Source organism: Orbicella faveolata, unplaced genomic scaffold (genome assembly GCF_042242905.1).
Source record: "Orbicella faveolata isolate gen_17 unplaced genomic scaffold, um_ofav_v1 contig_3, whole genome shotgun sequence".
Taxonomy (NCBI): Eukaryota; Metazoa; Cnidaria; class Anthozoa; order Scleractinia; family Merulinidae; genus Orbicella; species Orbicella faveolata.
The window spans coordinates 4,452,501-4,476,480 of record NW_028301558.1 but is presented as its reverse complement, the minus strand read 5'-3'; the positions used below and the strand labels follow the sequence as shown (position 1 = coordinate 4,476,480).

Sequence of the window (23,980 nt, the reverse complement as noted above, 5' to 3'; positions counted from 1 at the left end):
TACGACTTCATCTTTGGCTATTTCTTTTCCCAGATCAAGTGGGCAGGGGTCGAGCCCTAGCTGGGGACATTGTGTTGTGTTCTTGGGTAATACACTTTACTCTCACAGTGCCTCTCTCCACCCAGGTGAATAAATGGGTACCAGTGAACTTAATGCTGGGGGTAACCCTGCGATGGACTAGGGGGGAGTAGAAATACTCCTAGTCACTCCATGCTACAGAAACTGGGATAAGCTCCGGCCTGATGGGCCACTTGGCTTGTATGCAGACTTAACCTTCCCCTCCCCCCTTTCAAAACAACAACAACAACAACAACAACAATAACAACAACAACAACATTTTCTTAATTTAAGAAGCCCTTTAATGCATCACTAGCATCCCACTGTAGTTTATCACAGTTGGGTTGTTGCCCTCCACCCATTTCACCAAGATTTAATAATTTCATAATCCTCTGTTTATGTAGTAGATGACTGGAAAAAAAGGTAAGGAGGGTGGGGGTAAAGAAAGGTACAGAGAGACAGAGGAAAGGTGAGGAAAGGAACAAAGGTGATGCAGACAACATTTCCCTGGCTTTCTGTGGCCCAAATAAAAACAGGGAAAGATTTGGACTTCTCACTGTATCCAGTTAAAGTAAATGAAATACAGTAAACTATATATCATAAGTACAGCTTTTATTAATTTCATTCTGGCTACATCCAGAGAACTATATGGGTACAACAAGTACTTGCAACATTGTTCAATATAAACCAACACAAAATAAGCAAGTAACTAATACCTTTTGAACTAACCAGCAATACTTTTTTCACATATAGCAATATTTAACCTGCTAAAAATTATAGTTGCCTAGATCCCGGAATCCTTCATTTGACAAAAGCCAATCTGTTACAGGTCATGCAGTGTAAACGCAGATTTTGGTTAATACATTGTGAAATGGCAGAACAGGAAAAGGAAGGAAGGAAGGAACTAGGCAAGTAAAACAGTAAAATATCTATCACGTACACGTAACCCAAGAAAACTTCATGTCATATATAAAAACTTGTAAACTCTCTAAAATAGCCCCAGAAATATAATGTACAAGTTTTCCAAAGTTAAAACTAAAATAAAATGTAGTCCTGTTAAGGCTGTATAACTGGTTAAAGTACTTTAAAATAACTCAACCATAGAAATTCTGTATCATCACACTCAGTTATGTTTCTTTTACATGTTTTTTCATTAAACACAATCCTACTGTATATGTGGAGGAGGGGGAGTTCGTTGAAACTGTCTTCTTTGGAGCACAGCAGTACTCCCATACAATGTTTTATATGGGGACGTACCTTATGACAGGTTGCACTTTTTGTGCACCCAATAACTCATTCTCTCTGAAGGAAGAGTATATTTTTATTACGTTTGGACCAAGATAGAATCAATTTTTCTCAGCATACCTGATCATTTAACAATAGCAGTGAAAATGCACTTCCCAATTCTCTCTACCGCTCAGCCACAAATGAAGTCAAGTAAGGGGTTTGACATCCACTATTCTTATTTAAGTAGGCCATTTCTGTTCTGTAACAACCTGGAACAGGGTACCTTCCAAGGTCTCAGGCCAGGGTGGATAATGCTATCCACTGGTTAAATCAATATCCAACGGATAGCGTGATTTGTTTTGGCAACGCTTATCCACTGGAAAACGATTTATCCTGTCGATAGAGTTATCCAGCCTTCGAACAAATGGGGCCAAATTTATAAAACCATTTTTATGCAACTTGCTGCTTTTTAGTCACTGCTTTGTTTACTACCTTTGAGGTAACCTAGCTTTGACTTACAAATCTTCAAGACAGTAAGCAAACTCAAATTACACTTGAACCCTGGTTTTTCTTTTTCAGTTCACAATGACTTCTGATGAAAATGTGGAACTCACCTAAATGCTATGACTTTTATATTAGTCTTGTACTTAAGGAAAACAAAAAAGAAAATAATATTACATTTAATTAAATACTCTGAGCCTTCTCACCTTCTCATGCTATATAAAAAGAGAGAAACAGAGACTAAACATATTGTTCAGGACTCTCAATTCAGTTGAACCCTGCTATCATGAACTTGGTTATCTCAGGCTCAAATCATTTTCCACTGAACATGCTTTTCAGTCACTTACTATTGGCTATCTCAAACTGTTTTCATTTCCCTTGAGAGTTTCGGATGGCTGGGTTCAACAGCATTCATTGGAGCAATCGGCTGGCACTTTGTGATGTTCATTTAGATCATGTGCTAACAAAAAGTGATGTAGCTGATGGCATGTCCTGGGCTGTAGCGGAAAAAAAAAATTATGACCGAGGCAATGTCCATGGTTAAATTCTCTTCCGAGGTATTAAGCAGTGTTTTTCCTTCAAAGAAATGACTGAGGCAAGTGCCTCGGTTTGCCTCATATAGGCTATGGCCCTGATGTCTGTTGCCTTGTATGAAAACTCAAAATGCTTACAGAACTACTGTATATAGTATGGTCTCAATAGCATTCTTCATTTAACAGTACTTGACACGCATACCATATTTTTAATCAGTAGGTGCTCTGACATAAGCCATTTCTCATTTTTCCTTGCACACAAATACATATCATTCTCCACTGAGAACTACACACACTACAATAATATTCCGGTCAACAGAAAATTAAAATTTCACGCAACCAAAACCTTAAAACTGCAAATGGCAACACCTAATTCGCCCAGTTTACATCTGATACATTTTTATCTCTTTTTGAGAATGTCTGAGCACAACTTACAGTTAAAATTGTAGAGAAGAGAAATTGTAATGAAAGAGTTGTTCTGTAAACACAAACCAAGTATCCATGCACCTGTTATGTTGCAGATTCATTAATAATAACTTAATTTAAAAATCTGTAGTCATAGCTAATTTTTCTTCTTTCTTGCGACCAAATAACCTGCTGCATATAAAAGTCATGTAACAAGCCACAAAAAATGCTAGCATGTTCATGAATACATTATGAAATTGTGTATGGTAATGTATGGTAAAGTAAACATAAGAGTATATAATTAAAACAAGGTGAATAAAATTTTTATGAAACAAATCTCAAACAGTGCCAAATTTTTGAGAACAGCTCTCAAGACCAGCACATTTCTATCCTCTTCATAAACATATATACAAGTAGTCAAATTACAGTATGGTACAAACTTAATCTAGAGACAACGGTGTTCACAGTTGCTGACCAGTGCCATCTACGATATAAGTATTGGAGAATTCCTACACAAAAGGAAAAAAAAACAGTGCTTAGTGGTAGAAACCTCCCATCAGTCCTCTCCATGTTCAAACAATACAATACTGTATTTCTTATAACAAACAAGGCCAAAAAAACAAAACAAACATTAACCTAACCCAGCATGCAAAGAAAGTTATGTCTGATAGTCAGGGGCTATTGGATTTTGTAGTTGCGATAGACGATTCTGTCCTTTGCTTGCCTGTTGGGCTCGTACAGTAGTTTAAGGGAATTTTTAAAAAAAAAAAAATCAAATTACAGAAGTACTGTAAGAGATGAAATTATTGCACCAATTTAATTTTAAATTAAATAATCATTCTAGTAAGAAATTTTGGGAAGAAGGTGTTCACCTGCATTAGGTTTCATTTTGCTATGGTTCTGTCCAGTGTCAAAACAGATATATATATATATATCTTGTTCCTGTAGGAAAATCCAAACTGCTGTGATGTAAGTATTGAAAAGACCCTAAGCCTTGTAATTTACTTGTTACTGGACAGTCAGAACAGCCAGAACAGCCATTAAATGATTACATCATGCTTGCCCTTTGAATGATTCAAACAACTACATGTACACACAATATACAGTACCTGCTAGTGGAGAACTCCTCAAACATTGTATCCATTGGTTCCATTTCAAACTGCTCATCGTCATCAGACTGGTATTGTGCACTTGAAACAACAAAAGAGAAGGTATTAGCATAGCACATATCAGGCTATAATTTACTAAAAGATGATAATCATAAATATATGAATCTAAATAAGGACAATCAAATTCTCAAGGTGCCGAAAATGTTTTAAGAGACTCTGATAGAAAACAAATGCTGATATGAGTGGCCTGAATGGCAAATGAGATGTACATCCTTGGCAAATTTCAACTCTAAATACAGTGTAATCTTGCTTTAAACTCATCACAAATAGATGAGCTTGGGAACTGGTGCCTGAAAGGTTAGTGGGGAGCAGAAGCCGTATGCGGAAGGGGAGGTATCCATGGCAACCCTGGAAGTGGGAACCACCCCCAAAAGCAGCTGCTAACTGGCACCGTAAACTATAACTTAAAAATTAAATTAGGTGTGATTCACAAAAGCTAGCAACACCAAATACATTACTGTACATTGTACACTATTATAGACGACTCAGATTAGATACAAAAGGGACTACAAAGAAATGAATATGCAATTGATGCACAAAAATCACTGCAACCCAATTTCTTTTAAAGCAGAACAGCTATACATGTGTAGCCTGTACCTTATTTCTGGTCATATGGTAGTGCTTACCTTGTTGCCCTACACGTAAAAAACAATATTCTCTTCATCTTCTTGTTGTAGAAGAAATAGTTGAAGGACCAGAGACTTCCTTCTTCACCATAAGGGTCTGAGTCAAGATCAGGGTTATAACTAAACATAATAAAAAGAAAAAACTACTCAATGAATGTTTCTTCTTTGTGTAAGTATCATCAGCGCTATGTAAATACTAAGGTACACCTCAATACTGCAGGTAAAGTCTGCATTTGAGCCTAGTGGCCTACATGTAGTCCTGTTTCTGTACCATAAAGTGACTGGGGGTAATTCTATCCCTACCGGATGGGATACTGGTCTAGAAATTTTGACGATACCCATTTAAACACCTGGGCTGAGAAAGGCACTGCCAAGGTAAAGAATCTTGCCCAAAAACACAAAACAATGACTGAGAAAACCCCAAAATGCTTGATTCAGTGTCCAGCACTAAATACTGTAGCTTCATATATATTCTGTTTTCACATTGTTAATCATCTATTAAACTAAAGAGTGGACAAGACATTCTGAAACGTATATAAAACTTAACCCAACAAAACTCTGTAACTATTTAACATGGTTACCTGTATATTTCACATTCGGCCAGATTAATCTCCTCATCAACAGCAGCCCACAGTCCAGACTTAAGAGCAACAAACGTTTCACCATTAATTGCTGACAAATTACTGTTGATTGCATCAACAACCAGCCGGAGGTTTGGTTCACGAGAAAATTCATGTGACTTTACATTACTGAAGTCATAGTCTGGATTAAATGATGCATTAAGGGTGGAAATCAGGTAGAATAACATCTTGCGACTGATAGTGTCACACAGCACTGCTTCCTCTTGACTTCCTGTGCTTAAGCTTCTTTGCCGTGCATTAGCAAAGATTGCTGGGTAGCTGCTGTTGGTGGGTGATATGCTTCCTGGCTTTGTGGTTTGGGGTGGTGACAATGCCTGAAGCTCACTAGGTGTACTGCCTTCATTTAAAGTTTTGTATAGCTTCTTGTCATTGCCAGCCATCTTGCAAGAGTAACTTTCAATTCTAAAAGTTAAAGAATGATAAGGCAAGCAGATAAAAAATATATATAAATAAATGAGCTAATGGAATAGGAGTGCTTATTCAGAAAAACGGCACTTAATGGGGAGCACTTATTAGAAAGGGCATACATATCGGAAGGAGGGCTCTACATCAAATCATTACAGTTCTAATTAAAAACAGGAAACAGAAACTCCCCGAGCGGAACAATTGCTTTGAAATAAAAAACCTTCCTGAAAACTTCATTTTGTAATTCTTGCATCAGCTGAAAGAATTGTGGTTCAAGGGAAATCGCCCGCTGGGGAACTTTGACATACACGTATAATTCTCAATAAATATTGCGGGCCTGTAATATTTTGACAGTTCAGGAAAAAACATTGATTATGACAGCCAAGTCGATCTCTGCAAAGCTTCTGTTGAATTAACTTAAATTTTGAAGACGCACATTCAAAATTTAATTCTCATGTTGTTGGCACCAAGAAATTATGAATAGTAAGCTTAACATGAAGACTTAAGCTTAAGCTTAAGTTTACATGTACAAGTAAAATACAGAAGAGCTTTCCTTTCATGATAAGACATCTGCGATAAAAATAAACAAGCAGTATGTTTTACCTTCCATCGATTTGGCTGTCTCCTTTGTCCGTGGAAATGGCCGCACTAAGCGTATCCAATCGGGCATTTTCCAAAAGCTTCATGTTTTCGTCTTTCAAGTTGGACTTTAGGCCTTGAATATTCGCTTTCTTGTCACGAGAATCTTTCGACGTTACCTGTTCACCAAACTTCGCCTCTGGTCAGCTTAACAGAGTCTTTGTCGTTGCAACACCTGCTTACTACACGAACTAATAATCGGCTTCTTGTTAAAAGAATGGTATCGGGGCTTTCTTCCACTCTGGGCGCCAAATTTTTCCACAGAGAAACTGACAAAGGGTGTCCTCTCGCTCGGATGCATGAAGAAGTTTTCCTCCAGTGCTTAGAAACTCGATAACTCAACCCACAATATATTGTGAGCCAATACTAAGAAACGGTTAAAGTACAGCTTAAGTGACTTTGGAGGTTACAATGCTCAGAAATTACGAGAAAACTTGTTTTCGTCAACGAACAAAATGGCGGACGAGCGATTTGTTTGCAAACTAAAACTGAACGATGACGTCATTCAATGGTCATGAAAATAGAAAATGAGAGCGGATGAAAACAGGAAAGAAAAAACCGAAAAAAAAAAAGAATGAATATGAGATTATAATCACGCTAAGGGTAGGTTGTAGATTATAGTCTCTTGGTTTAGGGCATAAGAGAGAAGAAATTGTTTTCGAAAATTTAAATTAGAACTAATTATGATGTTTTATTGGTTATAACTACAGCTCCCGCAATTATTGTGCAATGAATAGTAATTACACGTAACTGGAATTATTAATTGAGCAGGTGTTGTTAACCGTTTTGTTCGGCTGTTTTCATCCAGAACGCGGGATCGCGAAGCAAAATGCATTGAGAGGTGCGACGTTTCGAAATCAGAGTTGAAGAAATGGATGACAAAAAAGCTAAAAAGTTGGACGAATTGAAGTTATCAAAAGAAGAAAGAGCACAGCTTATTAAACAAATTGTGGAGCGTCTTAGTAGCGCTGGATCGGGTAAAGTTGCAGATTCTAACAGAACCGGAGCTGCTAGAGAAATGGGAATTATGAACAGCTTTGCCTGGAGGGGATGGTAGTCTCCCTCTCCCCCCACGCCACGAGTGTGGGAGTGCCGTGGAGTCGACTTTGTGCAGTTGAGACCTGCAGCAGTCATGGGTTTGGAACGCATATTTGAATTCTCGCTACAGTGCTCTAGAAGAAAAGGAGAATAGCAACGCTAAACAAGAAAGTACAAATCAGGAACTAATGGAAAAGACCCTACTTCCCGTTTTTTTTTGCTATTTCTGTACCCTGATATTTTAAGATTGAATTATTTGGCTTATACTATATGGATCAGGGAAAACTAATCAATGGAAGATTACGCCAAACATGTGAGTTAGTTTATTTACAGATGTAACATATCGCCGAAGTGAAAAGTCTGAACATTTAGGATAAAACACATGTCACTTGGTTTCAAGCTTTGACACTCCTTCCTTGGACTTTTACCAGTTAAGTGGTTCTTTAGCTTCGCAAAGCAAGACTTGAGTTATATACAGTTACGCTTTACTTGGTATGAGTTAAATTTATAGAAATAAATAAATAAAACGGATATCGATTTATCGTGATATTGTGTCAAGCAGTAAATGAGACTCTGCTTTGTAATTTCCAACAATTGAAGGGAGAAATTTTTCAGCCCTGTGTTCTAACGCGATATTTACAGTATTCAAAGTCAGTTTCGCATGAGAATTGTTCTAAGAGATTCTTGGGTCCACACGCTGGTCACTTTGACAGACTTTATATATGGATATGGAAATTGCTGCAAGAAACAAGATTCAGTTAACCTTTTTGCATGGAGACCGTCCTACAATTCGTCTTGTATCATGTCCTCGGTCCTTTCTGTTTCCTTTTTTTCTTATTTTTCAGGTAATTAAAACTAGTCCCGAGTTTGTGTAGTCGCAAAGGAATTTAGTGTCTACTGCAAATTAAATTTTTCCAAGAATGAAACAGAATTGAAAGATAGTGTAGTTGATAGTTGAGAGCGGGAGAGTAAGATTTCCTGAAATTCGAACTCCAATATGGGAAGAGTTAGAACACAGTGAAGCGAAAAGCGTAGAACCGTTGCCTGGGTTGATCGGTCAACTCACTTCATGAACTCAGGCGATCTTGCAATAACGTTTTCAAACTCTGCGTAGGATAAGTAGCCATTTTCATCCAGGTCTGCTTCTTCTAGCAGCTTGAAAGACAAAACAAAAATCATATGCATACATTTTTCATGATATGTTTTTTTTTATAACATCGAGTACGATGAGAGGTTCTTAACTCATGTAATCATTGAAATTAGCTTATCTTTGAAAGTGGACACTGTATTTCGGACTTTTGCGTGGAGCGTCATAAAACGTTTTGAACAATCTTTTACGTCTTGAACAGTTAATATAATGAACAACGACAGCAACAACAACAACAACAACAACAACAACAATTAACAACAACAAAACAGAAAGTAAATATATTAATTACAAAGGACGTGGAACTCCCTTCGTGACGGTAGATCACTTTAAATCGGCCCCCCTAATATTTCTAAAAGCTCTCCCTTGATTGCGTTCACGTAGTGTAGCGCAATCCTAATCCAGTTTGTATCGAGAATTCTTTGGACGGATTTGTTCGTCGATTTGGCCCCCTACAGCAGGGGCAAATTACATCATGAGCGCATGCACGCAGCTACGTATTAGATTCGAAGTGTGTATGATTTCTGCAAAGCTGCGTGCATTTTGACCCACTAGCCTGATATACTATGGAGTATCTCATGAGGGCTAGCAGTATTATGTCGGTATATATACGAACCTTTAGGAGAGTGTGTGTACCAAGAAAATCCAAGTGACAAGCGGGCATACCACAAGAAAGCGTTTCATAAGTATTTTATACCATGCCCTGGAAACTACAGTGGCCAATACAACTTGAATGCGACACACACGTAACGCACGATGGGAAGGTTGGCTGCAATACCATCGACGGCTTTCCTGATTCTGATTGGCTGTATTTTTTTATTGCATAATATAAATATATATGGAGTGGAGAAGAAACTGCGCTAAAAGCTTTTTCAAATTTCTTAAAAAAAGAAATGCTTATGACTATACCTTATCAGAAACAAACTCCATTTCCTCATCTGTAAGTTCATTAGCTGTGATGGCTCGCAAGGTTTGTTTGAGATCTTCCTTGCCGAGGTAGTCGTCCTGATCAAAGTCTTGATAGACGGAGAGAGCAGAAATAACGAATGAATACAAAAAGTATAAACATGTGAAAACAGGCCGTTCCAAAGATAATCGCAAACTGCCGTGTCAGCAGTTTTGCAAGAAATGTAGGGACGAATGTGGGTGTGGTGAATACATAACACAGAAACATAAGGTGCAAATCCACTAGTTATCCATTGAAGTGAGGTCTTCACAGCGTATGATAAACAAACGGTGAAACGACAGGTCATTTAGTAACTTTACCAAATATCTTGAACGCGTATTTTGTCTTGAGTTCTCTGGGAGCCTGTGGAAAGATCAGATCAGGAGAAAAATCTTTTCACTTTAAATTTAGACCCTGCCGTGAAGACTCCAGTAAAACCAGGAGTCATTATTATCGTTATTAACAATATACTGATTCGTTAGCGGCAACCACAGTAACGATAGAAACATAATAAACAACAAATTGGAGAAGAACTATGGTAGAACAAGAAAAAATCCGTGGAAACCTGTGGAATATCGAAGCAAACGTACAAAATGAAGCAGCGGGAAAACACGCCAGGACTGGTGATGGCTTTGCATATGATTGGCTGCGTAAGTGACGTATGTAAATTCTCTTTAACCAATCACAAGGCTTAAAAGAAGAAAACCAACTAAAGTAATCATGGACAGATTATTGACGACCCGCAGAGGAAAAACTGCTCTAAACATGGTCCCGTGCAATACGAACTTACTGACTCGCTCAGTACTGACATCATGTTGAGGAAATCGTCAAATGTCAAGCTGCCGTCCCCGTCAGGTGAAAAAACTTCACAGATTCGTCGTCTAAAGGGATTTTCCTGCCATAAAATATAAAACAAAGTACAGACTATAACAAATAAGTCAGTCTCGGGATACTCAACTTATGAATGTAATAGCAATGGTTCTCGGTAGAGGCTAAGCGCAGTGTTAAGGTTTAGGCAGTGAGACCAGACATAGTTGCGTCTTCTTGACAATGGAAATGGGATGTCAGCTTGCTTTGACAAAAGATCTTCTCTTCTTAGAATTTCTGTGATGCCGTTCTCATCAGAATCGTTAAACGCTTTTCGCAGCTTAACTTATGGCCGGCAAGTCTAAGCGGTCGCCTTACGGCTTTTTCACCGGAAAGATGATTTCGAAAACTTTGACAAGGCGAGAAAGCAGGAGGCCGCTCCTGGGAAGGTCATAACTCGCAGACCAATTTTGCCAAACGCGGTAAAACTAAGTTGCAAAGCCAAAGGAACGATTACGTTTAGCTTAGTGTGGAATTGGAAGTACGAACTAAGGAATATTGGTCATAGGAACACCGCTGGTGGTTCTAAGTGTGCCTTACTTTCAATTCTGGAAGTTGTTGGAGAAACTTATACTTCAACTTTGGTTGAACATCCAGTTCCGTGAAGTCCTCAGGTATAAGGTCTGTGTTCAGGTCTCTGTATCTCTGATGAATCCTAAGGAGAAATAAAATCAATAGCCAAGAGAGGAAGAGGGATAAGAAAGCTATTCCCAAGGTTATTTTTAGAGTTGGAACCCAGTTCTCCCACCGATAATTTTGCCATACGCGTTGCGGGAATGTTTTCGTGTGAGGGTGAACATTTTTGTAAACCCGCGTGCTGTCCAAGTGATAAAATTAAAATTCGTTTCAGCTTTTTCTAGGCTTTTCTGGGACTTACAAAACTGGGAGTGATGTGAAGATTACCTTGGGAAATAAGGCCTCTTACTCTTCATCTTCTGTTACAATAGCCATAGCTTGATAATCATTTCAGGGGCTTCGAATAAAATCTCAGGGGAGATTACTGCTTTCCCGGGCTTTGACTGAAGTAGTCATGTTTACATAGCCTACTGCAAACAAGAGACTGGGGCAGAGCGCAAACGTTTACAAGCGTGAACGAGATTCACAACTAGATCAGATCTAAACTCGAGAGAGTAAAATAAGCACTTCGCTTGCAGCTCGAGTGTTAACATCGAGCTATGTTAGTACCAGGGACAAATTTATATTTGTCTAGTCTTATTATTGAAAATTTAAAGAAATACTGAGGAAATAAATCATTGCACTTGAGTGTATGACCATGATGTATTAATTAAATCCTTGTCTTGCATCTTACAACTGAAGTTAGAAAATCGAACCTAATTAGGCTGAATATTTGCTGCAGATTTGCATATGTTTGTCCGTATTGAAACTAATTTCCATCCTTGCCAGCTACAAAATGTTGTGGGATCCTCGGATATTATGCACCATCGTTTTATAAGCCAATTAATGTCTGGGTCTCTATTAAATGATGTGGCTAAATATGTTATTTTAAGCTCATCTCAGTCGCCAAATTCTCATTGTGCTAGAAATTGGTGGAGTGCCCCTTTACAAAATAGTTGGTTTATATTAAGATATGCGATTCTGTTCTTATATTTCGGCTGTGGTCTACCTCACTGAAATACGCGAAGCATGCTACAGGCAGCGTTGAAATAATGACAGTAAAGAATTGAAAACATCCTTTTAAAGATAAACATTAGCCATGATACTGGAGTTGAAACACCGGAGAGACCTACCTTAAAATATCATTTCGATTAAAGTAAGTGCAATCCTAAACAGGAAAAAAGTAAATATCGATCAGTTAAGAATGACGATTTAAGAAAAGGTTTAACGGCGAGAAATTATTAAAAATTGAAAACCTGATAGTCTTCGAGCTGGTCTTCCGTGAAAGCTGCCTGTTTGTTTCCCATGGTAAACCAAACGAACTATTTTGGAAAACTGTGTGGTAAGAAAACCGTGTGGCAAGAAAACTGTGCGGCAAGAAAACAAGTTTTCTTTTCCGAAGTGGATGGTATTGATTTAGTTTCACATCCGTGATCTCTTGCACCTGTTTTGCTCCGTTAGAAAAACTAAAACAAAACAAGGAATTACATTGGTACGTCTATTAAAAGACCATGTTGTTTGCATTTTTTGTTTGAATACCCGTTGTGTCTGCAGCTTATAAAGAGCCTCCATTTTGCATTATCCCCGCTGTTACCGACCTCATTTGTTAATAATTAATATCTTCTCGAAGAATTATTATAATCGTCCTTTTCTGACTCGAAATTATTCGCGCCGGATAACGTTGCGTGACTTGCGTGACTTTCAATTTGTTACCATGCAAGGAATTCAAGATCACACACTAGTAAAGGAAGATTGAAATGAAATGTACCGAGATTACGGAAACGATTCGTTAAAGTAGTGAATCATAGCTCGAAACCCTTAAACTTCTGCCAACCTTGTATGTCTTGTATCACTTTTCAAGAGAATCCAGGTGTGCACGTGGAAGAGCGAGAGATTCCAGATTATAAGCACGCTCATGATCCTACCTTGTATGCTATTGACAAAGGTTTCTGTTTAACCTCCAACTTATAAAATAAATTCTTTGAGCGATATATTTTGGGTCGAGATACTTGAAATAAATTGAAATTTGAAAGCTTTCGTTTCCATTTCCCACTCCGTTTGAAGAAATTGCTTCGGCAGCCGAGACCTACAAGCTGTCACGTGGGCCAGCCAGCAACTGGAGGCGGGCAGGACGAACATAAAAGAGAGGAGGTAAGGATTTTTACGTTAAATTACCTATTACCGATCTATTCTGTGATTTTAATACAAAAACTAAAACAAAGGTTGTATGGCAGTGTAGTTAAAGCCGATATTTGCTTGACTTGACTACTTTGCTCAGATCTGCCCATGCTCGTGTCGCTATGATCAGCTGATGCTTATGTATAGGTCTAGCCAATGTTTAAAAAAGGCCTCGTGTTAAGTAGAAAGCAACATAATGAGCAATTTCCGAATTGCTTTTTACCTCTTCTTCAAAACGAGTTCTGGTGCACAACCTTTCATATGGAAATGAGTTTGATTTGCAAGTAAGACTCATTTCCACATGAAAGGTTGTGCACCATGACTGAAGTTTTGAAACTGAGGTTACAGCATCTCGGAAATGGCTTCTATGTTAGGTTGGTTATGGTGTGATGATGTATGATGGTGATGTGTATACATTGATAATTTGGATCAAGTGTACTATTAAAAGGCATCCATGGTCAAGTGTCGATTAATACTAGGGCACTTAATGATACCCTCAATTAAATCTGCAATCGCCACTCAATCAAAATCCCGATGCAATACTCGGCTAACACTCGATGTACGCTCGATTGAAAATGAGTGTCAACTGACTCACACACATCTATCAAAAATTAGTCGACTCTTGACCAACTGTTGATCAAGTGTCAACTGAAGTGTTGATTGAGTATCGATTGAGGGTTGATCAAGGGTATTGATTAAGGGTATCGATCAACATTTGACCATGGATGCCTTTAGCACACATAATTCCATTAATTTAGCCCTGGGGGAGTAGGGTGGGGCATAAGAATGTAGTCTTCATTCAAGCACCAGTGAAGCTGGAGATGAATTCTGCATTGGGTCGAAATGTCTTGTACAATAAGAGCTATATCATTTTTACTCTCCCTTGGTGAGGTGTTAGTCCATTAGAGAACACAGTGCAATGATCCCAGCTAACACTTGAATCCAGGCTGCTCAAATTATGTAGAAATCCAGCTTGTTTACCATTTGGCCACTGTGTATCCTCCCAGTGAACAGAAAGGACCTGTGAAATGTTCCAGTGTCGTATGTATTTTCTCAAGTTATTAAGAAGGAATCCACCAGAAGTACGAGTAACAACTGGACAAAAGCTTTGTACTGAGATTATTTACATTGTATTGCAAACTTCTGTGTGACTGTTTTAAATATCTTCTCAAAAGAAATCATTTTTAAGAACACTAAATGTTGATAGGACATAATTATGTCTTTTCTTTTAAAGCCTTTCAAGCCTGAAAGATGTGTTTAAAGCCAGAGAAAGTTTTTTCTTGTTGATTCATGGCCAAAGCATGAAGGACAAGGGTCATAACTTGATGTGAAAAGATGAAGATTTGTTTGTTACAGTAAGTATCAACTGATTATTATTAGTGCAGTTTTAAAACAAGATGCCTAATATACCTTTCACTCTTGACAAAAGAAAACTACTTGAGCAGAGTTGTCATAAAGTTGATGGCTTTATTGTTGGACTAAGTGGCTGATTTTGTCATCTGATTCAGGAGAATCAGAATAACAACCCTACAAAGCAGCAGAATAGCTCAGGTTCATGAACTACATGGTGATTTTCATTGGTAGCTGGCGACATTTGACAACGCTGGTTGAGTGAGCCGTACGTAGATAACAGCTTATAAAATTGGCCAGTGACAGACACATAAAAGATATAAAGTTACCGACAGCTAGAAAGTGGGCATACAATTTTCCATACTTCTCACTGCTCAATCTGGCCTGTTCTAATGTTTTGGTTCCTTAAGGAACAGCATGAAAACAAGCAAGAGCCTGGAAAAGGCTAGCAAACAAAATATGGCTTCTGTTTACAGCAGCTGGCCTAAAATCAAATTGGTAAGCATCCCATCTAGGGAGAGCAGTGATGCCATTAGTTGCTTTTAGTTCTGGAAATTATTTGGACTCCCAAGGCTTTAACATGTATCACATGTTTTGGTGTGTAGTGGTTATCTTGATATATGGTGCTGAACTATTTTCAGTTTTGTCCTGTGTTTGTAGGAATGCTTGCTAAAGATTTGGCTGATCAATGGACTCTTGTTCTTGACTTATGGAATTTAAATAAAACTGTAAAACTGTTACAGAAACAATTCAGGTAAATTGTAAAGTTACAGGGCTCCCTGCATTGGAAGAATGTGATAACAATGCATGCACTGCAAAATGGTAGACCATTCATTGTAATTTTTGTTAAACCCTGTGTTTTATTTAGATGCTGCATGATGAATGAATGAATGAATGAAAGACTTCATAAGTATTTGGCTTTAAAAAAAAACTAATTGGGGACACTATTTACACCATGATCACCTTAGAAACTTCTCATATTTATAGGACCTCTATGTTGAGCAGGGTAGACATTGTGTGAGCCAGGGGCTTTGTGGGGTTCAACTGTGGTTTATTTACCACAATGTGAGATGTTGATCAGTCATCACAAGTGTGGGGCTTGTAATTCTGTTATATAGAATGACGACCCCCCCCCCCCCCCCACCCCCTAAAAGAAGAATAGATCAATATAAACCAAAACACTTTTGAAATGCCAAAATTCTTATGACTATTTCCTGCCTTTGCTCAAGTATTAGCTCAGGGCTTATTTTTAGCCTTTTCCTTTCATTGTTTTTCCAGCAGGGCTTGTCAGCCCTACTCAAAAGCTGATGACTGGAAATGATCCTCCCTAGCCCCCTGTTGTTTTTTACAAACTTGGAGAATGAATACTGTCCAGGGGTGAAAATTTCTGGCAACATTTTGACTTTGTGGCATTTGCTCTTTGAAGATTATCAAGGTAAAAGTGAGGGACATAAAGAGTATAAATAACACAATATGACAAGAACTAGTAACAGTGCTTTTATTTCAACATACAATATTATTTTGTTCAGTATTACACAAACACCAGTGAATCTCACCAATGTTTCTTCACTACGAAGTAATGAAGAAACTAAAATCGGACTGTCTGTTGCAGCCTTTTGATTTTGTTGAGATTTTAAATACTATTTACAATCTTATCCATTAACAATGTTGCTAACAATAACAGCCACTTGGGTCAGGGTACTGTAAAAAAATTCCCCTGTATTCTCCCAAGATTTACATTGGCATTGAATTTTTATTGTAACAAAGTTCTTAGGGTTGAATAGCACAATTTTTTATTCACATTTGCTTGTCTTGTGTTTTATTTTTTTTTTTGTGACAAAAATATTTAATTTTTTTCAATAATTTTCTTTTGTTATTTTTCTTTGAATTTCTTTTTTTTTTTTTGGCTTCAGTATGTCCATCTTAAATACACGTTGTAACAGGTTTGTTATACGAACGTTAAGCATTTGTTACGCTTCTGTACATACATGTGATTGATTGACATTTCTTCCACTTAGTCAGCGGTTTTACCACAACATAAACAAGAATAACTCATTACGTCACGCAACGTTCGGAAACGTTCTGCGACGTCGGCTCGTTATGCGCGAGAAGAAAACCACATGAAAAGCGACGGGCTAAAATGTCCACGGTTGATAGTAAAATCTTTAAAACAACAACGAGCCTGTTACCTATGATAAGTTCACTCATTCTGAGCTAAAGATCGCAGATCGCGTACGAAGTCAAGTTCTTCGCACGCTAGCGAATTCACAACTTTTCCGTTCTACTTGTACATGTACAATGCGTTTCTAATCTAGTTTCTCTAAGAGCAAACCCTTTCCTCGTGGAAAGATACGTCTAGTTCATGTTTCTAAAGGGCTGATCTTGAGGACTCGTCCTGGCATCCTGGAAACTTGGGCCAAAAGCTTCACGTACTTGTTCTTGAAGAAATCCCGCTCGCGGGCGGTGACAGCCAGCTGCCTTTGCACTTGTTCCAGCTCTTTCATTAAGTTATCTCTTGTGATTTCAAGATTGTTCTTATTCTCGATTCGTCGCATTCTGGAATGCTGCGCGTAGCTCCTGTTTTTCAGTGTCCTTCGTTTTTGCTTCACTTGTGCAACCTCCTCCTGTGACAGCCCCCTAAGTTTCAGGAGGCTGTTTATCTCTTTAACACCAAGCTCTCGCAGCTCTTTGTCTGTAAACAGAGCTACTTTGGCGCTCATTTCTTGCGGAAAAAAGTGTCCGGTGCTTGTAGAGCTGCTTTCAGACAGAGATGGGCTCACAATCGATTGCTCTGAGGCTTTATCGTCTTGTTCATCGTCTTCGTAAATGTGTTGTGGTTGAAAGGTCTCGCTAAGCCATGCGGGCATCCCGTTTAGGTCCAGGGTTGATTCTGGGACACTTTGCGCGCTTTCTTGTTTCTCTTCCGAGGTGAACCAGAAGTGGCCTAGCTCTGAAAAATCCATGTTGCCGACAAGAACTTCGTCATCATTAAAGGATCTGGAGATGTCGCTGCTGTTAAGGTTTGTTGGCATCATGTTGAAAGTTTAAAATCAGTTGGCAATGAGCGGCGCCAAAAATCACTGCAAATCGGCTCTTCCGTAGGCACAAAGAAGTTGAATTGGATTGGATGGCTTTCGGATGGACTGCAAAGCGGAGGAACGGAGAGTCTTTCACGAATGACAATCACAGACTCGATCACAACACGTGCGTTCAGATCGAAGGGATCGCTAGAAATGAAGAGCTGTTTTATAGGTGACCGGTTTAAACCAGTGCAAGAGCCTACAAAGATTGCACCACGAATGGATCAAGTTTTTATTTATTGGCATGACGTAGTGTTTCTAAAAACGGTTCTTTTGTTTAAGAACGGACGTTTGACCAATCATACGAGAGAACAGCGGGCATGTCCGGGCAGTCACCATGGCGACGCTGATTACGAACGAAAACGGGGAATCCCCTAGCACTGCGTTACGTGACAGATTTTGACAGACTTTTAAAAACGTTTGAATTATGCGGAATTTTCTCTCGATTCTGTGGGTTAAGAAGTTAACGTTTGGGTCGTAAATGGTTTTGAAGGCGCCGAAATTCTTTTTTTTTTTCCTTCATTAGTTTTTAGATCGCGAGAGAGACATAGAGAAAGAGCACCTGCAGTAATGTTACATACCACTGGTGCAACTAGAATATATACAATCAAATTTATTCAACAAATTTACCCGCTCGGAAATAAGCCCATCAGCGACACCGTAAACAGCTGTAAACAACGCCATGGAAAAACTCTGACAATTTTGAGCGAAGAGAACGCGGTACATGGACTGTCAAAATTCTTTCAGATCCCCTCGTTTCAATTAAAGACTCAAAGCAAAGCTGCCTGACTTGTTTTTGTGATCAACAGACCGAAGAAAAGTGACACGTCACCATAAATGCCGTGGATCTTTCCAACTACTCCGTTAAAACATTGATATACCCTCTAGATCTTATTGTTTGCCTGATCTGTTCTTTGACGAAACGTTTAATTATAGACATGACTTGTCCTTGCCATGTAAATTCGTTTAACAGAATTTCCATTATTGGAGAGCGCTTCGTTGACAATATATAAAAGTCTTTTATATTAAAACATGTACCTATTTCGATGTTTTTTTTTTTGTCTTCAGCATTTTCGTAAAATCTAAAAAAATCTGATAGCTTTAAAGCGGAGTCATAGTTCACCTGCCAATGCAAATTCAATTTCATTTGACAATTTTAATGAAATTATTTGTAACTTCCCGAATTAGCCTTCGAATTTTTGATTGAGACAATAGTTTGGGAATATTCAAGTGTGAAGTGAAAATTTAGGCCCGTAAGATACAATCACTTTGCGCTGGTTATTTCATCAATTACATGTAAAACACTTCGACCGTCAAAGTCAGTTGACAAAATTACGATCGGGAAATGTGAATTGAGTTTTTACCCAAAAAGGATACGATTTAGACCTGTTTGTTTGGCGCGAGAAAACAATAGGGGCCAAGGGGTGATGCTCATTGATCAGAAGCGGCACAAAACGATCTTAGCAACTTAGCTCAGAGGAGAAAAATGAGAATGTGAGGCGCTAGATGGGCTAAAATGTTTCCATATACGTCGAAGAGAACTGAAATAAAATTGCATAGTAATTGATGAATTGGTGTGAAAGTCACGCGTATCAAAACGCACGCGACAGACAGGAAAGGACGCTACGTTTACAATGTCCGTTGAATGTAGCATTTCTTTTAGAGGTGAATAGACGAAAAAGATTCCTGCGTTGTGCAGGCCAAAAAAAAAAAAAAAAACTGCGATTCCTTCGTTTCATCTGCGCTCGCCTTGTCCTTCGTTAATTATAAATGCGTGCGCCCTAATAAATGAATATTTTCCACGTGGGTCCGTAGCTGTCGTCCACGAAATGACGGCTGGTTCATTGAGATGTGATAATAAACTAACAGTGAAGGCTATTAAAAACCATGAAACATGGAATAGTACACTGATATGAGAGAGGATACCTTCTCTTGGTCACTTAATCGGTATAGCCTTGAGTTTATTTATCAGGGAAATGTGAATGTTTAGTGTGTGTCCGAGCAAAATTTGCCTAGCTTTGCCCGGTTCTGCCTTTTGTTTACCCTGACGTCATTGTGTTATTTCTTCTCCAGTCTCACTGCACCTTCCGAAGCAACATACTGGGAACGAGGCTGAACTTCAGTGGTTTTAAAATATCAAATTACGTCGTTTTTCGTCACTGCACTGATCAGTAATCTGTACCCTTACTCAGAGTCAGTAAATTGTACAACTAGACCCATATGACCTAAGTGTAATTACTAAAATTCTATTTTCGTTCTGAGTCTTAGGGAATAAAACAAAAGCTTTTCGTTCAACCCTAAAAGAACATCCATGTGAGTCTTTTCTTTTCTTCCCCTCATCCTGAAGTCAAGGTAGATTTTTAATATGTCGTAGTTATGAATGGTAAGGTGTATATTGGTTTTACTGCATTTTTTGTTGATTGGATAATTTTCAGACACACATATTCTTTTCTACGTTACTGGCTCTGCCACCTATTTTAAGCAACATTTGGACATACCTACGTAGATCGCAATATACATTCATGCCCAATATACCCAGGTATGATGATTTGATTTTGTATAATCAGAGCTTCAAGTTAAGCTTTTAGTCAACTAGCAAAGTTTTTCTAGTAAGATTTTTTTCCCACTAGTAAACCAGCAAATTTTTTACTTACGAGGTTACATTCTCTTTGGAGTGAATTCTGGAAATCAACTTGGTTTGATACCGACTTCAAAGGCTCAAGGTCTTCATTGCCATTCTCGTTCGCATAAGAGGTCGAGGGCCTCTTGAAGGAGACAGGTATTTTAGGCAAGTCCCAAGGCAACGAAAAACAACAACGCGAATGTGCAGATGGATGGTATATGACAAAACCGCTGGCCGGTGGCTCACACGTGCTCTTTTCGGCTGCTGTTTGTCTTAGATGTCGTTCATAGTCTCTTTCTTGGCATTGAATGGTTTTCTTGAAATGTTTTGCAGACATGGACATTTCTTAATTGCAAATGTTTGCTAGTGTGTATATATTTCTCCCGCAAAGCCAAAAACAAAACACTCGCATTAGCCTTAGCATTAAGGTGTGATTAGCGTTAATGTCGAGCTCTGTAGAATAGATTTTTACTTGGCAAATCGTACGGCTGACCCATTAGGAGTTGAAGGCGACAGACGATGGCGAGGCGATGAAAATAGTTGCAATATTTTTAATATGGGAAACTTAAAAATTCGACCACGTTTTAAAGTCGAGTTTCGTCCCGACTGATTACTTTGAACATTGCGATAAATACTCGTTGATTTGTCATTTAGTGTTTTTTAATTCCATAGACTGAAAAATCTAAGACGTGCGATAATTATAATATACGTGATAGGAGAAACACATGATATTGCTTCAGTTTTTCAACAGCAAAGTAAAATATTGCTTTTGTGTTCAAAATAAACATGCCTTTTATATTGGATTATCTTGCAATCGACTTAAGTGGCGATGTTGACCGAGTTCTTAAAGATGTGAGAAAACTTCATGCGAAGTTAAGTGCCTGGCGCCTGTGAAAAACATGTCTTCCAACACAGTTGCTTCTTTCCCCATCGGCCAAGTAATAGTTGTCGAGGGAATCGAGCTTGAGATACAGAGACAACTTGGAAGTGGTGCTTTTGGTGTTGTATTCAAGGCAAGAGACCTTCTTGCTAGTGATTCTGTTTGTTACGCTCTGAAAGATGTCGTGTGTTCGAACCCATTGTCCATTGGCAAGGCAATCAGCGAAGTTGAAACACTCCGTCGGGTGAATCATGACTTCATCGTTAAAATCATAGCGGCTGACCAGTTTGAAGACTCTCGAGGGGGATTTCACGTGCTGATCTTAACTGAATACTGTTCTGGTGGTACCTTGAACGACAGACTGTCTCAACCCAGTAGTGAAGAGAAAACCCTAAAATGGCTGAGTCAAATGGCGAGTGCGTTGAGCTATCTCCACTCTTGTCAAATCGTTCACCGTGATTTAAAACCAGATAACGTTTTGCTAACGGATTCCACGAGAGAGGATTTGAAACTTGGCGACTTTGGCTTGGCAAGAGAGTTTTTGGCTCTGAAAAGAGTGGATTTACCATGTCCGAACCGTGGTTTAGCGCAGTATTATATGCGTTCGGGGACTGGTCCAGCTCACTGGATGGCTCCAGAGGTATTTACTTGCCACTATACTGAAAAAGCAGACATTTTTTCCTTGGGAGTGTTATTTAACGCGATTCTTGTGCGAGACTTTGCTTTCTCCAACAACGAGAAGCGATGGTACGGCGCCTTTGTGAAGGTTTCAGGCGAGGTTAAGATTGGTCTCGGATACGCTATGGCAGTGCTCGGCCGCGCTGCAATGACCGAATTCACTCACGGTTATCTGCTGAATGAGGAGAATGGATTCCGAACTTTGATCTTGGATACTTTGAATTATGTCCCGCACGAACGGCCCCGAGCGGAGGAAATCTACTACAGAATCGAGGAGATTGCCACCGGTATTCGCCTGCAATGGTCAGATGAAGAGAACCTTCACACTCAACGCTCAAAAACAGGAAAAGTGCGACGGTCAAGAATCAGGGACAACTGTTCTATTGCCTAGTTCGTTTACAGATATGAAATCAAATCAACCGCTGATCCAGAGGGCAAGCCAATATTACAAAAGAAAAATGCTCGCTTACATGCCTGTGTGTATAAGTTTTAAAATCCTCAGATATTATATATCAAAAATACTGAAATTAACTGCTGTATAGCTTTTTGTGATCAATTAATTATAATGGTACAATTTCCGTCTACATGCTAATATACTTGATTAAACACGCTAAATTTTTTACAAGTCACCGAAAATGTAAAGAATGTTGGTTGAAAATTATAAATATAACCATGAGGATAATATTGGAAGTTTAAGAGAAGTGTGAATGTTTCCGATTCCGTTGTGAGGGAGATTGAAACAAATTGCAAATTAGATCGCAAAGGTTTTTAATTTTTGGAAAAGGACAGAAGGGAACGGCAGCAAAAATTTTCTAGACGCGACGTATAGCGTAACTTTCTCTCAGTGTTAGGAACGTCAGCAACTAATGTTTGAAGAAAGGTAGGGACATCATGTCGCGCGAAAGTCTTGTCATCTAGGTATTCTATTGATTATTCCAGTCTGCACGCAGGCTGTAACCAAAGCTAAACTGGGAGAGCATCACTACCGGATTGCAATAGCTTGCAATAGTGGAATATCGTAGGAGATAATGCCTATTTATTTCGCGAGAGTCTGTCTTTCGCTAATTTCATGAATCGTTTACTAAGTATTTGCCAAAATTAACTTAATGAGAAGTACGGTTGTCCACAATATTATTGCACTGGTTTAGTACAACACATGTTTACTGTAGGACATGAAGTTATTGGGTGTACCGAAAACTGTTGCACCAGACAATTTAATCGGGCTGTCTTGCACGGTTTTTCAGTCACCGAAATGTCAACTTCGCGAAAATCAAAATTATTAAACTTTTGTTGGTTCTGATTTCTTGTAGAATTCATTATGGTAGTCCTTACGTTAGTTGCAATCTCTTTGCCTAAAAGAACTAAACTAAAAAAGATCAGAATTTCCAGTGTTATGTTGCTTTTTCGATTGACTGTAGAAGGTTGTTTTGTTTTGTTTGGTTTTTGTAAAAAATAAGCTAGAAAAAGGTTCAAAAAGCTGGTAGGTGCCCAAATTAATCAGGACCAAACGCTTGGCCATGATTTGGTTTAAGCGCGTTTTCCCGCTCTTGACACCAGTTCCGTTTTCTGGCGTTGAATTCCGATTGGCTCATTACATCATTTCTATTGGTTGTTGTATATGGTTGGCGAAATGGTGCAAAATTCACAAAGTTTATATTCATTCACATTTAATGTCGTTATTATTATTCACGAATATATTTATTCACATTCAGCAACTTAATTAATATTCAATAAATATACTAATTCACATTTAACGACGTATTTCGTATTCACGAATATATTTACTCACATTCACGGGATGTATTCATTCACATTCAACGGTTTATATTCATTCACATTCACGATCGAAATATTGGTTCAACACGGTGCAATATTCATTCAACATTTTCTGCGCACCGCCTTCGTGCATCATTAGGTCCCAGCTCACGCTCTACAATTTCTGAACGCAATATGGCGGACGAAGGAAGCCTTATTATATGAAGGAGTAGAACAAAGACAAATGACCCCAAACATACACAACTGAACATAAACATTACATGGGCTAGAGGAGATAACAGACTGCTCGATGATTTCGGATGAGCAAGTAGATAATCTCGTAAAACGTTTTATGAGTGATCATGGGACTTTGCTCGGGTATTCCTTGGTGACCGGACATCTTCGATCATTATAGGTCTCAGAGTTCAACGGGATGGAATCAGGGAGAGTATTGACCGCGTTGACCCTGGAAACTCTAGAATCCGCTGGGCTGTCGTAATTTCTAGGAGAGCGTATTCTGTGGCTGCTCCAAATAGCTTGTGGCATATTGACGGACACCATAGCCTGGTTCTTGTCAAGCGTGGGGGTATTGATGATTTTCCTTTAATTAACCTTTAATC

General features: G+C 38.7%; 4 protein-coding genes across 4 annotated transcripts; 1 reads left to right on the top strand and 3 right to left on the bottom strand.

Moving 5' to 3' along the window:
* Positions 1–652: 652 nt before the first annotated feature.
* On the bottom strand, positions 653–6,689 carry LOC149106132 (repressor of RNA polymerase III transcription MAF1 homolog). Its single transcript, XM_089298134.1, has 5 exons — positions 6,168–6,689; positions 5,100–5,561; positions 4,519–4,638; positions 3,833–3,913; positions 653–3,232 (listed from the first exon to the last, which is right to left on the bottom strand). Exons 1-5 carry the CDS (start codon positions 6,248–6,250, stop codon positions 3,208–3,210), a joined length of 771 nt encoding a protein of 256 aa, XP_089154260.1. The 5' UTR covers positions 6,251–6,689; the 3' UTR covers positions 653–3,207.
* An 852-nt stretch (positions 6,690–7,541) lies between these two features.
* On the bottom strand, positions 7,542–12,868 carry LOC110050774 (calcium and integrin-binding family member 2-like). The gene is made up of 8 exons (XM_089298136.1): positions 12,073–12,868; positions 11,950–11,984; positions 10,742–10,856; positions 10,125–10,229; positions 9,655–9,697; positions 9,298–9,404; positions 8,308–8,396; positions 7,542–7,979 (listed from the first exon to the last, which is right to left on the bottom strand). Exons 1-8 carry the CDS (start codon positions 12,121–12,123, stop codon positions 7,958–7,960), a joined length of 567 nt encoding a protein of 188 aa, XP_089154262.1. The 5' UTR covers positions 12,124–12,868; the 3' UTR covers positions 7,542–7,957.
* A 22-nt stretch (positions 12,869–12,890) lies between these two features.
* On the top strand, positions 12,891–22,064 carry LOC110050764 (serine/threonine-protein kinase PDIK1L-like). Its single transcript, XM_089298133.1, has 5 exons — positions 12,891–12,967; positions 14,229–14,349; positions 14,986–15,098; positions 15,623–15,779; positions 19,498–22,064. Exon 5 carries the CDS (start codon positions 20,947–20,949, stop codon positions 21,994–21,996), a length of 1,050 nt encoding a protein of 349 aa, XP_089154259.1. The 5' UTR covers positions 12,891–12,967; positions 14,229–14,349; positions 14,986–15,098; positions 15,623–15,779; positions 19,498–20,946; the 3' UTR covers positions 21,997–22,064.
* On the bottom strand, positions 15,827–17,379 carry LOC110050790 (uncharacterized). Its single transcript, XM_020756758.2, has one exon. The coding sequence runs from the start codon at positions 17,377–17,379 to the stop codon at positions 16,705–16,707; it is 675 nt and encodes a 224-aa protein (XP_020612417.1). The 3' UTR covers positions 15,827–16,704.
* Positions 22,065–23,980: the final 1,916 nt, after the last annotated feature.